General features: G+C 44.2%; 1 protein-coding gene across 1 annotated transcript in view; it reads left to right on the top strand.

Annotated features, from left to right (window-relative positions):
* The window catches only part of GCN1 (GCN1 activator of EIF2AK4), a gene marked incomplete in the record, with an annotated part of 2,100,248 nt that overhangs the window by 587,880 nt on the left and 1,492,806 nt on the right, over window positions 1-19,562 (top strand). Inside the window, 1 exon segment of the mRNA XM_044068902.1 lies at window positions 18,290-18,445. Within this exon segment, the coding sequence (XP_043924837.1) occupies window positions 18,290-18,445 (156 nt within the window).

The raw sequence follows: 19,562 nt of genomic DNA, 5'->3' as shown, positions 1-19,562 counted from the left end.
GTCAGTGGCTTGGCACCAACACCATTATCAATCCAGTGCTGTTTAGTGTTGCTAGTCTTTGTCATCTGTACGGAAAGCCTGGTCTGACAGGGTTAGCATCTGTGCTCAGTACCACTGTTTGGCATTGACATTTTTTGGAGGTCAGTGTCTGTCCGGCATTAACACTAGCATTTTTGAGGGATCACTGTTGATGGTAGGATCAGTTACATCGGTGTCATCAGTTCTAACTCCAGTATCTGTGACCTGGATACAATGTCATTGCAGCCTGTCAGGTTGTTCAACACTAGAGAGGTGCACTCTGCATCTGCTTCACTCTGAGACACCTACATTTGGAGCTTTGGGCCTTTCATCTTTCCAGCAAGACACCTGAGTGACAGGCCACTGATGGGCAGTGTTGTCTGGTGATAGTTTCTAACATTGGGATGAGTCTACTCCAGCAGTTTCCATGAAGAGATTTGCTGTATCCAGGACTGTTTGTAAGCTTCTGAGCCCCCAAGCCTTTTTGTGTTGGAGGGAAGCATTCTAGCTTATCATTGGGAGTGGTAAGCACTAGGTAGCCTATCTACCACAAGATCCAGGTACAGATTCTTAGTTTTAGCACTAGAATTTGCTTATTCGTGCTCAGCACTTGTTCAGAACTTGCCGTTAGCACTAAATAAGCTACAAATTACTACAGCACTCAACCTTCCTCTTTACCTAGAGGAAAACAGTTTTGTACTTAATTTCCTAATTTGCTTAGAGAAAAACAGCTCCTATACTCACTTTCCTCACTTTTCTAGAGGAAAATAGTTTTTATTCAGGCATGTCCAAGGGTCAGCACCCAGTGTTCTCTCCTATCTGATGAATCTGGGCATCTTGGGGCAATGTAGCAATTGCCTCATGTACACAGACAACCCTCTTCTCCTACCACCCAACACCACAACCTGTGGGAGATGCACTTATCTAGCCAAACTGGAGGTAAAGCTCTCTCCAACCAAGACTGAACTTGACAGTCAAGAGGAGAAGGTAAACAATTTCACCACACCTCACTCATCACATAGTCCCACTAAATATACAGCACCAAAATCCACACATAGAAACACAAAAACATTTGTGGAGGCGCTCAGTAATAATCTTCTCAAGCAACAGAGACCTCCAAAGCAGAAACGCAAGCAACCTCCACCCCCCAACAAAACCCAAATGATACATAGCCCACAGACTGTGTGCCACACAACCACAGCCCATAAGGCAAAACATACCCAACACACTAGTTATAGGTGACTCTATAGTCAGGCACACTGATGTCCCACTCACCAGGCTAAAGGAGAAGGTTACTGTCAGCTGCCTGTCGGGTGCCAGGATTCGCCACATAACCCACGCACTCAGGTAACTCCACAACAAGTACAAATATGACTCTGTCATTGTCCATGTAGGTGTGAACGATCTGAGATGTACCTCCCTGGCCTACATGAAAAGAGACATGGAAGAGCTCTCTCCAATCTTGTAGTCTAGGCAGGTATGACCCTAGTCCTGAGTTAACATCCTGCCATCGCCCAGAATGATACCGCAGTACAAGGACAAAATGATTGACTTAAACAATTGGCTAAGCTTCTGGTGTCATTCTAAGAGGATCCAGTATCTGCCTGCGTGGGACGACATGGTCGACAGACGATGATACTTTGCCAGAGATGGCCTGCACCTGTCACCCCTGGAATTCCGGATACTGGTTAAGTCTCTTGCTGCCCCTGTAGTGCCTTTTTTAGGCAAGGTTCAAATGACAAATTCAACCCCGTAACAGGAACAGGCAAGCAAAAACTGAGGGTAATGCTACTCAATGCTAGAAGTCTAAATCTCAAAATGCACTCCCTCGAGGCACTCCTTAAAATGGAGAACATCGATATCTGTGCAGTGACTGAGACCTGGTTTAAGGCTCCAGAGAGCACCCCTGCATTACCAGGCAATAACTCATGCCACACTTTCCGGCCACCTAACCTGGACCAGAACACCAAAGGCGGAGGTGTGTCCATATTCATTAAGGATATCTATACCTCCAGGCTAGTTGCTCAGCATAATGCATCTAAGGTTATCCAAGTGCAACTAACTCTGGACAAAACTGCAATCCAAATTGTAGCTTGCTACAGACCCCTCCCACCATGCCCCAGGATTCCCACTCCTCTTTTCTTGATATACTGGAAAATATTAGGGTTCGACCAAACACCCTAATAATGGGTGATTTCAACTACCCCACCATTAACTGGGAAAACTACTCATGTACCAACTTTTTTGTTCAACGCTTTCTGGAATTCATAAATTCCAATGCCCTGGATCAACTTATCCACACCCCCACCAGGGGCAACAATATCCTAGACCTAGTCATTACCAACATGAGTGAACGGTGTTCCACACCTGAAGTCATCTCCTTGTTGGTTAGATCCGACCACAAAGCCAATCACCCTAGATATCCACATCCTGCCCCGACCCCCCCATTAAGGAAATCACAGTAAAAAAAATTTCTCCAAAGCCAACTTCATGCTTCTTAAGACAGAAATGACGAACTTCATGGCACCCATGCAGATGGACAATACAGTTACGACTGCTGAATCCTACACAGATGCACTCTATAAGCACTTACATAAGTGCATGGATCGTGCTATCCCAAACAGAACCAAGATGCTATCCTCCAAAAAAAGGAAGCCAATCTGGCGGTCCGTGCCATAAACAAACTGTACAACAGAAGGAAGAAACTGTTGCAAAAGAGAGTAAAATCCCATGAGTGGAGGAGTTCCCTGGTCAGCCTCAGTAAGAAGCGGAGATCCCTTATAAGATCCTCCAAAGCTAGCTACGAAAACAAAATTGCCACTGATTCTAGGGACAACCAAAAAGCATTCTTTAGCTATGTCAAGAATCTCAGTGGCAACACGCAGATCTGCTCTGAGTTGCAGCACAATGGCATGAAAATTACAGAACCAGCTGATATTGCCAATGTCTTGGCAGATAGGTTCAGTGCTAACTTTACTCCCCTCCCAGCCCCTAAAGGGCCCATAAGTATAGAGAAAGAATGCAGAGTCCCTGTAATCACAACTACGCAGGTAAAAGCTGCACACTCTAAAGCCAAAATCACAGCATCCATTTGACCAGACAGCATCCCAGGCTGCGTTTTACATGAACTTCAGAACGAACTGGCACCCCACCTAAGCACCATGTTCAATCATAGTCTCACGTCAGGTTTTGTGCCCACTGAATGGTGCACAGCAACAGTTATCCCACTCCACAAAGGAGGAGCCACCTCTGATCCCAGGAACTATCGCCCTATTTGCCTGACGAGCCTGGTCTGTAAGGCCATGGAACGTATCATCATGGAACTCATAAATAAAGACATTGGTAACCTCCAAACTCTGGACCCCACCCAGTTCAGGTTTGTGAAAGGCAGATCATGCCTTCTGAACCTGATTCACTTTTTTGAGGCAGTCACCAAAGCTGTAGACGAAGGTAAGGTGATTCACACAGCCTATCTTGACCTCACCAAGGCTTTCAATACCATCCCCCATTCTGGAATTATAGCTAAACTCACTAAACTAGGTATAAATCCCTATGTCACAAGATGGGTTGCCAATTGGCTCACTGACAGAACCCACACTGTAAAAGTTGCAGACTCCAAATCTGACCTCAAACCAGTGACAAGTGGAGTACCACAGGGCTCAGTCCTGAGACCTCTCCTGTTTGGTATCTACTTCTCTGAAGTACAGGCTAACACAGAAGGCCTTTGGCTAATGAAATTCGCAGATGACTGCAAACTAGGAGCCATAGTCGAGTCCCCAAATGATGTGGACATCCTACAGAAGGGCCTCACTGAGACAGATGCCTGGTGTCAGAGCCATGGCCTCAAGCTCAATGCCAAAAAGTGCATTGTCATACCCGTTGGTAAAAACTCTGTACTCATGAGCTACCACATAGGCGGCAGTCTACTTAACGCCGAATGTGTGATGAGACCTGGGGACCCAGGTGGAAAGTAGTCTCTCCTTTGATAATCACATCGCCATAGTAGTCAGGAAATCCTTCTACGTGGCACACCTCATCACCAAAGGGTTATCATCTAGGGAAAAAGAGGTCATTGTTCCCCTCTACTTGACACTCATTAGACCCATTGTAGAGTACAGTGCCCCTTTTGGAATGTACCTCACAAGACATCTGCAGCAGCTGGAAGGGCCACAGACATACCTGACGATGAGGATTACTGGCCTCAAACAGATGCCCTACACTGACCATCTCAAAAAAACTCCAGCTTTACTCCGTATCATATCACCTACTCCGAGGTGATCTCTGCCTAACACATAAAGCTATGTCAAACGCAGAGCTGTTGGACATGTTACACCTAAAGAAATCCCAATCCCTCCGAGCTACACGCTCTAGGGACCTAAACCTTGTCACCACAATAGACAGGACATGCTGGAGGGATAGATTCCTGTCCCAGGGATTTCCCATATTCTGGAACAAGCTACCATCTATGTCAAGCAAAGTTCCTCATTAGCACTCTTCAAGAATAATCTTGTTAAGTGGATGGGAAATAGGAAGTACACCCTGGGGATCACTTCTGTGGCTCTGCTCGACAGGGGCACAGGAAAATAACTTTCTTGGGTGGAGTAAACCAGGGAACCTTGTTGGCTAGTCTTACGTAGGCCCTTGAGCCGATAGCCTTGTAACCTACCCGTGAAGAGGACCAGTGAAGTTTCTCACCCCAGACAATGATTTGGGGGAAAGGAAAGCTTCCCCTTGTCCCTTCCTCATAGCCCTAATTCAGGGAGATACTAGAGCGTATGAGACAGGTAGATGTTCATAATGTTACACTGCTGCAGTCATCACACTTGGGTTATCCTGCCATCAGGCAGTCCCGCGGTCGGCCCGAGTTCCAAAGTCTTGGTCCGGCGTCGGTTGCTGTCGCTTCTTCCCTGATGTCAGTGCGCCAGGGGTCTGACGTCAGTTGCTATCGCTTCTTCCCTGATGTTAGTGCGCCAGGGGTATATAACATGCAGCCGACGCCATTTTCTTCAGTCTTTCTTGCCGCGCGGTGCCCGATGCAAAAGCAGTTCGCAAGTGCCGGTCGGCCGACTCCTGAGATTTTCATTCCGAATCCAGAACCTAAGCCTTCTACAAAGCTAAGTACCCTGTTGGGGAAACTTTTTCTTGCCTCAGACCGATGTCAGTAAAAGTTAATAATTGTATTTCTTGTGGGAAGCAAATACCTCATTAGGATTTCCGTTCCTATTGTATCCCATGCCTAGGCCCAGACCACGATGTCACTGGTTGTCTGTTTTGTGCTAGGTTTAACAAGTGCACTATTAAACGTCGGTTTGATTTTGCCAGACATTATTTTGGCAGAAAATTCAATTACACCATGCGGTCGGAACAACCGACGATTGGAATACACAAAGAGCACAAAGACAAGGACAGGCATCCGAGGCCCAAAACTGACAACGAAGCCTCTTCTAGGCCAGTCGCCGGTTCTCCGGTTTTCAGCGAGGCTCCTTCGCAGCCCCTGACGACCGCTTCTTTGGAACCACCGGCTGCCTCTGACTCCCACGTGGAGATGGCTGGGCCTTCGGATGCACCTGACTTGAGACCTACCGAGACTAACCCTTCTGAGGGCTCTGGAGTAGCTGAACAACCCGCAGCTTCAGAGGGTGTTTTCAGGCCTACTCAGTTAACCTTTAAATCTTCTGCTAAATCTAAAACAAACAAACAACTTCAGCATTCACCAGCACAGGCCTTCATGCCTAAGAAACAGATGCTCAAAATGGCCGAAGACCTAATTACTCTGATCGGGGGGGGGGGGTCCCACCCTCCTCCTGATAAAAGGCCTAGACAGTATGCAGACTATGACTCATCCGACCAGGTGTCCATCTCCTCAGATTCATCCTCAGACCTTGGATACTCTTTACCCCCTTATGAGGATTCTGATGCTGAGGAATCCATTCCTTCAGCCTCTCCACCAGAGGACTATTCCTTTGAGGAAACCTTGCATACCATGCGGGAACATTTCCATTGGGAGGGTCAGGATTACTCAGAATCCAAGAAAAGGCTTAGAGATTTCCTTTTATTACCTCAACACAGACCCCTTGCTATTCTGCCAGTGTTAGATGTTGTGGATGATGTGTATGCTGAATCAAGCTTAAATCCTGATTCTTTACCTCCAGCTCCAATTAAGCCAGACCGATATTACAGAGTCCCTGACTCTCACAAATTCCTTTATAAAAGCCCTGTTGCTGACCCTGAAACTATTTCCCAGGGTCCCAAAGGGGTAAAGGCCTCTACAGCAAAATATCCAGTCTCCTCTGACAGAGATTCCAGGGCATTAGACAGATGGGGAAAGAAAGTTTATACATCTGCAACTTTAGCAATGAGAGCACTAAATTGCCAGTTTCACATGCTTAAATATCAGCAATATTTGATGTCTCAGTTGAAACAAAAAATGCTTCCAAATTCAGATCTTCCTTAACTATAAGGAAATGCAGGATTTATTGCATGCAGCTGAACAAGTGGGAAAACATACTTTGCAATGTGGTTTTGATTCCTTAGAGGTCTCCTGTAGAGCAGCAGTTACAGGGTCCGTCATTAGAAGACTTGCTTGGTTAAAAGAACAGACTGTACCAGATCATGTTAAAGCAAAAATATTGGATGCACCCTTGCAGCAGGATGTTTTATTTGGAGTTAAGGCAGAAGAGGTATTAAAGAAAATGGAGGATAAAGCAAAATCTATGCAAACGGTGAAGGATTTCTTACAGGTTCAGCCTCCTCGATTTAGCAGAAATAGGCCAACAAAGAATTGGTCCTTTCCAGTTTCAGCCAGACCTCAAAGGGGCAGATACAGACGTCCAAGAGGCAGAGGTCAACCACAAGGTACATACAGGCCTCGACAATGGGGTGCTTCAACCCAGAAAGAAGGGGAAGACAGGCCTCAATCTTAGAGCGTATGAGACTGGTAGTTATTGGCCAACTGACCAAAATGTTCTTGAAGTAATTCTGTAAGAAGCCTTTCAGTGTACATTTCTTTTATCGTGGTTGGTCCCTGTCATCGATCACATGATAGAAAGTGGACAAGGCTTGACAAAAACGCATCTGATCCCATCCAAACAAAACTGAACAAGATAATCTCATCTCTGACAGTCATGTATGGATTGAGGATCCCATGAATACTCTATTGTGGTGAAAGCTGCTTTCAGGAGAGGACCCCTCAGGTGAGTGAACTTTGATCTATCCCCCAGATAGAGATTCTCAAGACATGGCTTTAATAGGCAAGTACGTCTACCTGTCAGGTGCATTTCCATTCTCAGCATTGAATTACCTGGTCCATGTGGCTTGCTCTCTGTTGGATCCAGGTAAGAAGACCATTGTAGTGAGTTACAGTGCAAGTCAGAGTCACAGGTGGCAACAGTGGCAAGCATTTCTTCACTGTCCATGTGGCTTATCTGTAATGTAGAGGATGGAGCAGTGGGAGGAGCTGAGTCAAACAAAGCAATGAGGAGGCATGCCTGTTAAAGGCTGTCTGGATTTGTGATGACATAACTGCCTTTTGCCAATGCTGTGTAGGACTGGTGCTCAATGTTTGGACTCCAGGAGAAAGTCATATTCTTCAACAGTAAGCAAGAAATGAAGACACTTGTGGCTGTAGGAGTCAAATTCTCCCCTTTTCAATGGACCTTTGCCAGGAGTCAAAAGATTACAAAGAATGTGTGGTTTAGAAAGCCCCAACAGCCAGCTTTGAGCAGCATTTGGGCACAAATTCCCAAGACCACAGAATTTGTCAAATGGACACCCTTCTAGAGGCAGAGGGAATGCATGCAGAATCAGAGATTTTATAGCCCTCTTCCTGGGAGTTGACCACAGGACCCCTGAGAACTTGCCCAACTGTCCATCTCTGGAGGCAGTCAGCAGTTGAATCTTTCCATTTCAAAGTATAGATGGTCATCATGAAAGACAGACTGGTCAGGAAGATAACCAGAGACTGTACATTTCCATTAATTTCTCCCTCCATTAACTATTTCCATTCCTCTAGCAGACTGCCCACCTTGTCAAAGGGAAATTGCCAAGCTTGTTTGCAAACCTCCTACAAAAAAAAAACAAAACAAAAAAATACACGAGGTCACAGCAGACCAGAGAGGATCTGGGGTTTAATTGAGGTTCTTTTTGCTGTTAAAGCCCTCTCCACCACCAGTACCACTATCACAGTAATAAACTTAAGAAAAAAAAAATGTGGAATGTTTTTGTGGGAAGTATGTACTGTTACCAGTGCCCGTGGATGCTAGTCAGGAATTGAGGGGGAGGGGGTACCTGCAGAAGAAAACTGCTGCAGTCTGATCTCACCCTTGCAAGCTGCCTACAAAAAATACGACAAAATGGTAGATTAACTTCTGTTTTCTCTTGTCAAAGCTAGGAATTATGGGATATTGCATCACGATTCCCATTTCTAAGACAAAAGCACAAGTTATCACATTATCGTGCAGAGGTTGAGTACCACAGAGGAGCCTAACAGGTGGGATTGTCGCCCTTGGGCTGTCAGTTGGACAAGCCTACTTCAGGTGCATGTTTTCAGAGGAGGATAAAATGATAGGCGTGGAAGTCAATTACAAAAATCATACCGGACTACATGGAAAATGGTTTTCCTTTGTTGCCAGATAGATGTAGGAACCTAGTTTGATACATCTGAGTTCATGCACTTTTACTTTTTGTCAGACCTTTACAAGTCCGTTATTTTATGCCTCAGCGAACATGCATGTTTGTCATTTCAGCCTGTCTTCTCTGGGAACTCCCTGACTCTCTTCTTTGTTGTCATAGGCTATTCTTTAAGGGAGGCCTGCATTTGAAACAAACCAGAAAAAGGATAATTCCACCGTAGAACCTTCACTAAGTTCTAGAGAAGTTTACCTTGCATAGCTTTGAACTAGCTGCTACTCTTCCACTAAAATGTTTGATGTGCAAAGTTGGTTTAGTCATGACAGTAACTTTTATCTGAAGAATTTTGGAATTAAAAACAGTGATGTGTAGAGAACTGTCCTTTGTTTTCTATAAGGATAGGGTCAGGGTGCATGTTTGCCATATCTGAATGGCTACATTTGTATCAGAACTCCCCAAAAAAACAGAAAAGAGGATTTTGCACTCCTTTGATATGCATGTGCAGTTGATATTCCTTGGGCAGAACCAAAAGAATGACTGAACAGCTTGCCCTTTGCAAAGAGGAGTGAGGGGGAATCCTGTCTGCAAACAGTGTGTGAGAGTGACTAGCATGCTGCATTTGCTTTCTGATGCTTCCTTTCTTGACAGGGCTGTACCAATGCAGATTAGACTCCACTTCACTAGGGTCCCAGCAGACACCTTTGCATTTCTGAGAGGAGCCACTGTTCAGGCCATTTTGGAAGTAGCTACATAGTCATGTCCACATCTTCTCCATGACCTGTACTCTGGACATGTTCTGTAGAGGTAGGGCACTGTTTGCCACAGCCAATCCTACAGCACCTCCTGCAGACCACTCCTGCTCAGGGCTCGGCACTCACTAGTCCAACAGCTTTGGGAAGCTTCCCAAGTGTCATTCTTGCAACAGCCATCCAACATCACCTCTTACAGGATACTCCTGCTCAAGGCCAGACACCTACTGGCACAGTAGCTTGGGGAGGCTTCCCAAGTGTCATTCCTGCAACAGTGAACCATTATGACCTTAGTGTAGTTTTGCAGGATTTAAACATGTTGCAATACATTTACTTTTGCAGTGCCAATATCCTCCCACCTCTTTGTTTTCTGGAGTTATCAGCGGGTTTGAGTGAGCACCCCAGTCACTCTCTCTCCTACCTTTTCTCTCTGGTACCCTAAATGCTTATCTTTGTCAGAGATGACCTGTGACCTGGAAAGATGACTTGCAGGTCTTCTGCATGGTTTTTCCCCTGGTGATTTTTTTTTTTTTTTTTATCTTTGGTGATTCTTGCCTCCCAAGTCACTCAGGGCAAGTAAGGTAAAAATGGCATGGGAAGATGTTCCTCTTATTCCACTGATGTCCTGACATCCAGGGGAAGGGTGCAGAGCTTAGAAAGCTAAAATGTTCTTCTGCCACTTAAGGCATGACGTCCTATGTCATAACTACAGTAGAACGTACCCAAACATTTACAGATATTTTAAGTTGCCACACAAATGTGCTCCCTTCCTTGGTGGGGAAAACTATTTCTGCGTGTTTTTTTTCTTATTTACTTTGTCAACCAGTCTGTTGTGGGCTAGTCCAGAGATCATTTTCAACCATGAACAAGGCTAATGTGGAATTTACTAAGTTCAGCAGAAGTACATTTGTGTTATAGAACTTGTCAGAACGTAGTAGTAAATCTATACGGACAGAACATGTGAGCTGTCAGTGGATGCCACAGTAAATGAGGTAAGTAATTGTTATATCAACAGACTAGTAACAGTAACAACTTATTATGGTAATGAAAATTAAGTTTTTACAGCTTAGAAGTATGCGAGTCAAGTGTGATGCGTCATTCAGTTTGCTGTATGTAATTTGCTGCTTGACTGTGCCTGAAGTCCGGTTTCAGCCAGTGTTAAAATAGCAGCACTTGCATTCATTGCTAGAAATTTAGTTAGCTGCTGTTTAAATGTGGTTAATTTCTGTATTGCATTAATGTTTTGAGGTAATGAGTTCCAAGCTGCTGGTGCAAGCTTTGAGTACATTTTCTTGTATTGTTTTGGAGAATTGTGGCCTTGATGGTAATATTGCATTTTCTGAGTATGGGTGAATGGAATAACTGCTGTGTCTGTGTAGATGTTCTTCGTGTTTCACTGTTGCCGTCATTACATTTGGGTTATCTGCTTGTAGGTAGCCCTCAGTCTGCCTGATTAACAAAGTCTTGGTCTTGTGTCGGTTGCTGTCCCTTCTTCCATGACGTCAGGTCATCAGGGGTATAAAACATGCAGCCGACGCCAGTACATCAGTCTTTCTTGCCGTGTGGTGCCTGAAGCAGAAGCAGTTCGCAAGTGCCGGTTGGCCGACTCCTGAAATTTTCGTTTTCGAGTTTCAGAACCGAAGTCTTCACCTAAAGCTAAGTACCCCATTTGGGGAAACTTTTTCTTGCTCCTTACTGTTGTCAGTAAAAGTAAATAATTGCATTACTTGTGGAAATCAAATACCTCATAAAGATTTTCATTCATACTGTATTCCTTGCCTAGTTCCTGACCACGACGTACCTTGCTGTCGGTTTTGTGCTTTAATCAATGCACTAGCCGTTGTCTGTATATTTTCGCCTCTAAATATTTCGGTTCTTGGTTTAATTAACCAGAAATGTCATCTGTTAGCCATCCGACTACCGGGATTACGAAAAAACGCAAAGATAAAGACAGAGACAGGCCGCCATGGTCCAAAACTGCAGACAATGCTTCTCCTAAGAAAGTCGCCAGTTTGCCGGTACTCAGTGAGACACTTTCGCCCCTGATACCCACTACTTCTGATTCACAGGCCTCTACTGAGACCCATCCGGAGTCCGGTATGCCACGAGATGCTTCAACTATGGAACCTGCAGATGTCTCTACCTTGGATGGGTCCGGAGCCGCTGTGCAAGCACCGGCTTCTGAGGGTGTATTCAGGCCTACGGACTTGCATATTAAACTGACGCCTTCTTTTTTACTTGGGCCTAAATCTCAATCCATGCCTAAAAAACAGACACCCAGGCCACATGCTCAGGCCTCTGTGCCTAAAAAACAAATGATAAGAATGGCTGAAGATCTAATAACTCTAATCAGGGGTAGCCAGCCCCCCCCTCCCTTCTAAGAGGCCTAGGACTGAAGTTGATTATGAATCTTCTGATCAGGATTCTGTTTTTTTTCTGATTCTTCTGATTATCTGGATTTGCCCTTACCTACTTATGAAGATTCTGATGCAGAGGACTGCTTTCCCTCTGCTTCCCCTCCTGAGGATTTTTCTTTTGGGGAAACCTTACATACTTTAAGGGAGCATTTCTACTGGGAAAGCCAGGATTTTTCTGTCTCAAAAAAGAGGCTTAGGGATTTCCTTCTCCTACCTCAGCATAGGTCTTTAGCTATTCCTCCTGTACTAGACATTGTTGATGCTTTTTCGGAATCTAGTTTGGCCCCTGATTCCCTGCCTCCTGCTCCCAGAAAACCTGACCGATACTACAGAGTCCCTGAGTCTCACAAGTTTCTTTTTAAAAATCCTATTGCAGATCCAGAGACTATTTCACAGGGGCCCAAGGGCATTATGGCTTTTATTGCTAAAAATCCTACCCCTTCTGATAGAGACTCCTGGGCGCTGGATAGATGGGGTAAGAAGGTTTACACTTCTGCAACCTTGGCCATTAGGGCTTTAAACTGCCAGCTTCATATGTTAAAGTATCAGCAACATGTTATTGGACTGCTTAAACAGAAAATGATGTTGATTCCTGACTGTATGGAAAATAAAGAATTACAGGATTTAATGCATTCTGCTGAACAGGTTGGAAAACATACTTTGCAATGTGGTTTTGATTCATTACAGGCCTCTTGCAGGGCTGCTATTACTGGGTCTATGCTCAGAAGGCATGCTTGGCTTAAGGAGCAATCCTTGCCTGATCATGTTAAAGCTAAATTGTTGGATGCTCCTTTAAATCAGGACCGCCTGTTTGGCAACAAGGCTGTGGAAGTTCTTAAAAAGATGGAAGATAAAGCTAAATCTATGCAAACTGTTAGATTTCTTACAAGTTCGGCCTCCTAGATTTAGTAGGCACTGGCCATCTAAGAATTGGTCCTTTCCAGCCCCTTCCAGGTCTTCTCAAGCCAAACCCAGACACAGCAAAAACCCCAGATTTCAGTCCCATAAGCAGTGGGGGGGCCGCCACTTCCAAATCTAGGAATAATAAGACTCCCCTATATGGTAAATTGTCTCAATGACTTTCTTTTAAAATTTCCAAGCACTTATTAACTGATTGCCCCTTTGGGGGGAAAGATTGCTCTTCATGCAAAGAATTGGGAACTCTTTACCCAGGACAAATGGGTTTTAAATAGTGTCCCAGGGATACAGATGTCACTTCCACATGTTGCCAACACCAAGCAGGTGGCCGGACCTACTCCCAAATCATTAGGCAGAGGCCCAAAAACAAGTACTTTCTCTCCTAAGCATGGGGGCTGTTCAACTGGTACCAGAAGAGGAAAAGGCACAAGGTTTCTACTCGAGACTTTTCCTGGTACCCAGAAAAGACAATTCATGGCGTCCTATCCTGGACCTGTCTACTCTAAACACCTTTTTGGAGATTCCAGAATTCAAGATGCTGACTCTTCACCAATGACTTCCTATGCTAGGCAAAGATGCCTGGTTGGCAACACTAGATTTAAAAGAAGCATACTTGCACATCCCAATCAGGGAATCTTGCAGAAGATACCTATGCTTCCAAGCAGGCTACACGCACTATCAGTTCTCTGCACTGCCCTTTGGCTTATCTACTGCACCCAGGATATTCACAATGTGCCTAGCTCCAGTTATCGCATTTTGCAGGCAAAGAAATATTCTAATATGCCCATACCTGGACGATTGTCTAATTCAGGCAGAAAGCCAGGACATACTTTTGCATCATGTGGCCTTTGTACAAAGGGTTTTAACTTGTCTGGGGTACACCATAAACGAAAAGAAATCACACCTGGTACCCTGTCAAATTATATTCCTGGGAGCAAGCTTGAATACAACTTCCCAGATGGCTTACCTCACGCCAGAGAAACAAATTCATTTGACAACCTACTTCAAACAAGTGGCCGCAAAAACCCTGCTATCTGCAAGACAAATACTGCAAGCCTTGGGGTTCATGGCCTCCTGCATTCTTCTAATTTCATATGCAAGACTGCATATGAGGAAACTACAGTGGTATCTAAAAAGCCTATGGTGTCAGCAGTCTCAAAACCTAGAAACAATGATCCCTATCCTACCTTGCCTACGCCTAGAGTTCCTTTGGTGGGCAGAGGCCTGCCACCAAAACAAGGGACTACCATTCACACCACCCCCTGCCGCCTAAACCCTAACAACAGATGCATTAGACTATGCATGGGGGGCTCACCTGACATGGAAGTGCATTCAGGGCAAAGGGGAACCCAAGTCAAATGCACCTTCATATCAATCAAAAAGAAATGTTAGCTGTACAAAATGCTCTGACAGCCTTAAAGGACCACATTCTTCCAGGACAACTAATGGTTAAGATGGGCAAACACCACTGTTATGTGGTACATAAACAAGCAGGGGGGTACACATTCTTACCCCTTCTGCAGATTAGCCATGGCATTGTGGAACACAGCCTTGAGCTACCAAGTGCACCTACAAGCTCAATTTCTGCCAGGAAAATTAAATACACTGGCAGACGGACTAAGCAGAAACCTCATGGACCTACACGAGTGGAAACTGGAACCAAGGATTTTCAACATTTTGACAGGCAAATGAGGGAGCCCAGATATAGACCTGTTTGCTTCTCCCCAGAACTACCAGTTGAACAAATTTTGCACAAGGACTCCCCACAAACAAGCCTGGAAAGTGGATGCTGTGTCCTTCAGCGGGAAAAACCTATCAGTCTATGCCTTTCTTCCTCTGCCTCTGCTCTCCAAAGTACTACTAAAAATCAAGCAGGACAAACCAAGGATGATGTTGATTGCTCCAGTTTGGCCGCGCCAACACTGGTACCCCCTCTGGCGCAGTGCGTCACTGTTATCTCCATGGCACCAGCCTCAGACTCCTTCCCTGCTGTCTCAGCAGAAGAACCAGATTCTGCTCCCTCAGCTTCTAACAGTGAACCTTGCAGCCTGGCTAATTACGTAATCTCTCCTTTACCATCCCTCAGCAAACCTGTGATGGATATCATTTTAGAGGCAAGGAGGCCTAGCACTAGAAAATCTTATGCTGAAAAATGGAAAAGATTCTGTGCCTGGAACCAGTCTCAAGGGATGAGCACAGCAGCTCCCAATTTACCTCAGATTTTACAATACTTAACTGAGATGTTTCACAAGGGCCTGTCTTTTTCCTCCATTAAAATCCACGCCTCAGCCATTTCAGCTCATTATAACACAGAACCTCCCCTCTTCTCTCATCCACTGCTCAAGGAAGTTCCTCAGAGGGGCCAAAATTTGAGACCACGTAGGAGAGCTCCTACCCCAGCCTGGGACCTTAACTTTGTCTTGGAGAAACTCACTCTACCTACTTTTGAGCCAGCTGCTACTGCAGGCTTAAAATTTATTTCTTGGAAAACAGCTTTCCTTTTAGCAATCACTTCAGCTAGAAAGGGTATCTGAATTACAGGCCCTTGTAGCAGGGGAGCATTTAATCATCTTTCATGCGGATATTGTGTCCCTCAGAACCAATCCATCCTTCATGCCCAAGGTGATATCCAGTGTGGCTCTTAATCAGTCCATTCATTTGCCAACCTTCTTTCCCAATCCACAGAATAAAGGGGAGTGGATACTGCCTTCCTTAGATGTGCACAGACAACTTAGATTCTTTTTGGACAGGACTAAACCTCAAAGGAAATCTGAACAACTGCTGGTGGCATTTGCTGCAGGAGCAGAGGGAAGGCTATTTCAAAGCAAACCATTTCTAAATGGATAAGCCATTGCATTCATTTTTGCTATAAGCACCATGGAAAACCTATCCCCCAGGGGATCAGACCTCACTCCACCAGGGCTGCATCTACCTCAACAGCCTTTCTCAGAGGCGTCCCTACCAGGGACATCCTAGAAGCTGCTACCTGGAGTTCTGTACATACTTTCACCAAGCATTATCATTTGCCAATTTTCTCTAAATCCAGAGCTGGCTTTACCACTGCAGTCTTGCAGGGCCTTATAGCTGGTCCTAATGCTATCTAAATTTCTCCTCCCAACCATAGCTTTGGGAATCTACCCAAATGTAATGACTACAACAGTGAAATATGAAGAACATAGTACAGTTGTGTACACTTACCATAAATGTAGATGTTTGAGTGTATTCACTGTTGCAATCCTAGTTACTCTCCCTCCAGCCTCCTAACTTCTTTTGGCTATACCTCTGCTTTCCTTTACTATGCTTAAAAGCCTTTTTGGTGTATTTGCTTTTTTGTTGGAGGTATATCTTTGTACTTTTTAATTTAATTGCTTCCCATTAGGGGGGCACCTGACATCTGGGGCAAGAAAAACTGATGTAATAGCGTCGGCTGCATGTTTTATACCCCTGATGACCGGATGTCATGGAAGAAGGGACAGCAACTGACGCAGGACCCAAGACTTTGCTAATCATGTCGACTGAGGGCTACCTGCAAGCAGATAACCCAAATGTAATGACTGCAACAGTGAATACACTCTAACATCTACATTTATGGTAAGTGTACACAACTCTATTTTTGTGTGCTAGTGGCGGACAGAAGGAGCAGGTTAGTAATATGTATGTGGGGCACTTAAGCAAGAGAGTGACCTTGGCAGTTGTTAGCATTTTGCTTTTTGGAGTGACAAATCTGCATATTCTGTTCACTGTGACTTTCTGCTTATAGATGTTTTTGGCTGTGTAGAGCAAAGAAGTGTAAACAGTAATCTTATTTAGGCAACATCACTTTTAATGCCACGGCTTTCCTGGATTGTGTGGGAATTAGGTTTTAATGTTTATATAATAGCCGTAATTGTCTGTGGGCTGTTAATGTAGATTTGTCATTTCCTGATGTTTGTTTTGTAACTAAAAGTAAATGTGAACCATCTGGTCAGCAATGCTTAGTGAGAGGGTTGATCTTGTGGTCTAATGTGTGCTTAAAAACGTAATAGAAGTGTTTTTTTTTTTTTTTTTGCATATAATTTTTTATATCTGCCAACAACTTTCATAATAAATTCTAAATTGAAGTCGTATTGCTTTTTATCTTGCAACTGAATATGGAAAGAGTACATGTCCCAGGACTGAACCTGCTGGTAGTCCTGCTGAGAAGGTGCCATATTCATATTGTACTCATATTTATATTCCTGGGGTGCAAGTGGGTGTACTTGTGGGTGGCTTTTCAGGTACAGAAAGTGAGACAAAGGTGGTGTGGCTTACTTTCTCATTTGTTTTATTTTCATTTATAATTTATTAGCATTTTTTTACTAGGATAATTGAGTGGTTATATGCAAATACCCGTTTTCAGCACAGGCTTGGGGAGAAAAGCTTCTATATATGAAACATGAGTTAATCTTAAAGAAATCTTTTAATTATAAGCAACATCTGTATAGATGTAGAGTCTTATACAGGCAACATAGCTGTACACTGTAGAGTAAAATAATATTGGAGAGTTACGCAGCAGTGGGAAATCAATAGTCCAGTTGACATACAGCTGTACACTGTAGAGTAAACTAATATGGGAGGGTTACACGGGAGTGGGAAATCAATAGTCCAGTTGACATTAGTTCACTGTTCACAGCCAATGAGTTTTGTTCCGATCACTGATGTGGCCTTCATGACGCATGGGAACTGGCTGCAGGAGATATCCCCCTGTCCAGCCAAACACATGGGTTATCTATCCCCTTACCAGATCTGGGATGTAAGGCTGCATCTTTGGCAAAAGATTTGATCAGCTCACACCATGTAAGGCTGCATCTTTGGCAAAAGATTTGATCAACCCACACCATGTAAGGCTGCATCTTTGGCAAAGATTTGATCAACCCACACCATGTAAGGCTGCATCTTTGGCAAAGATTTGATCAACCCACACCATGTAAGGCTGCATCTTTGGCAAAGAATTGAGCAGCCTACACCACCTTCAGCTCTATTTTGGTGAGGATATAAGCTTGACATGGAATTTTGCTAACTCTTGGTCCATTTTAGTGCCAGAGCTCCAGTTTGCAAAGATTTTCAAAAGCTAAGTGGCCTGTTGAGGAATTCTCTCTTATTGATGACCATTTTTACTGTCTTAATTGCTAGTGAACGATTCTCAGGGACATTTTTTCTGGTTTCTCTTTCACACCTCTTTTAGGCCCGAAAAGCCTTTGTGATTCTGGATGCCAGGTTCTCCAAGCACTGCAGGTTAGACAGACAACAATTCTAGGAGCAGAACAGGCTTTCCAGCAACAATGTTTATGCCACCATTTTCTTTAACAAGGTTGATTAGATGTTGTATTTGTCATTGTTACCTGTGTTAAATTTCTGCTTAGAAGATTTTGGAGTTGGTGCAGGCCTAGATTTGAGGCCAATTTTTGAACATTTGTGTGTTTTTTCTTATTTTTAATATACACTGCATTCTTCAGTAATTACTGTTAACAAAGACACATGTTGTTTTCTGCCACCAGTGTTGTAGTTCTCATAATGCTTCTGTGGAATTCCATTTGTTAGGTATACTCACTGGCCATGTGACATTACGATTGTTGAAACCAGAGTGTGAACTTGATGCTGAATGGTGCCAGGAAGATTTACCAACAGCCACAGCTCGTCTAATAAAACTTCTGCATTTCCACACTGTGCCAAACAAATTGGCCAAAGGAGAACATGGTAAGTCATGTCAAACTTGAACAAGTGTGTTGATGTTGATGTAAAGCAAATGCAAGCTGCATTCTTGGAAAGAAGTGTCATCCCTAGATCAGGTTACTTGTATTTGGCTTTAAGTGGGTGCATCCCAAAGTTGGTAACTTCAGTTGAGGGATTTGATTGGACAATGTCAGTTGGGAAGGGGGCAGGTCTGCATTCCCTTGACCTTGTCATTTGTGCTGAGCGTTAGTAGAGTATCCATCTCATCTATGAAACACTGCCGTTCTGTGTGCCGGTTACTTGTAGTGCAGGGTGGTTTGGTAAACGTGATCTTAGAAAGATGTTTGGAGGAGTGCAGCTGGGTAACGTGTACATGTACACATTTTGGAGTTTTGGAAATTTAAGTGACAGTAATGGATAGAGACATGAAGCTGCTAAACAGTGAGTGGGACATGCGTGAGGGTATTGAGGAAAATTATGTACATGGGAGAGTTGGATAAGTTTGTAAGTACTAGTCAGGGGTCAGATGGCATTTGTAGGGTAAATGGAGATTTGGGTTGCACAGATGTATGCAGTTATGTGATGTTAGGAGTACATCTTAAATGGTTGTTTGGCATACAGATTGTGGCGAGAGAGGGTTAAAAAAAATGGAACTGTAAGTTGGGGTGACGCTCACTGTCAGCGTGAGGCAGGAGAAAACCGATGGCTGGGCAGTAGTGAAGAGGACAACAAACATCTGGTCTGTCCCACACCAGTCCCACACCAGTCTGTCAAGTGCTCGCAAGTCTGTGAGGAGAATGAAGGGAGGTTGTGCTCTGGCTTTCACTGAAAAAGTTTCCATTAAAAAAAAAATGAAAACACTTGCATCTGTTCATTTGGTTGTCAGCATCTGTTATTGACTTATGTAAACTGAGTGATGGACCTCAGCCTCCTCTTGTAGCAGGATCCTTAGGTAAGCTGAAGACTGAGTGACCCTCTCCCTAACACACCTGAATACAGAATTTCTTTTACAGATGTCATCATCTGTGGTTCCTATATTGGCAAGGAGTTTGTCAACATCTGCAGTGGTGCAGCGGGTAGCATTGTCGCCTCACAGTAAGAGGTTCTCCTGTTCAATTCTCAGCTGGAGCACCTTCTGTGT

This window comes from Protopterus annectens, chromosome 4.part0 (genome assembly GCF_019279795.1).
Source record: "Protopterus annectens isolate FY-2018-M chromosome 4.part0, PAN1.0, whole genome shotgun sequence".
NCBI classification, from domain to species: domain Eukaryota; kingdom Metazoa; phylum Chordata; order Ceratodontiformes; family Protopteridae; genus Protopterus; species Protopterus annectens.
The sequence above is the reverse complement of the archived record's forward strand: the minus strand, read 5'-3'. Positions and strand labels throughout refer to the sequence as shown.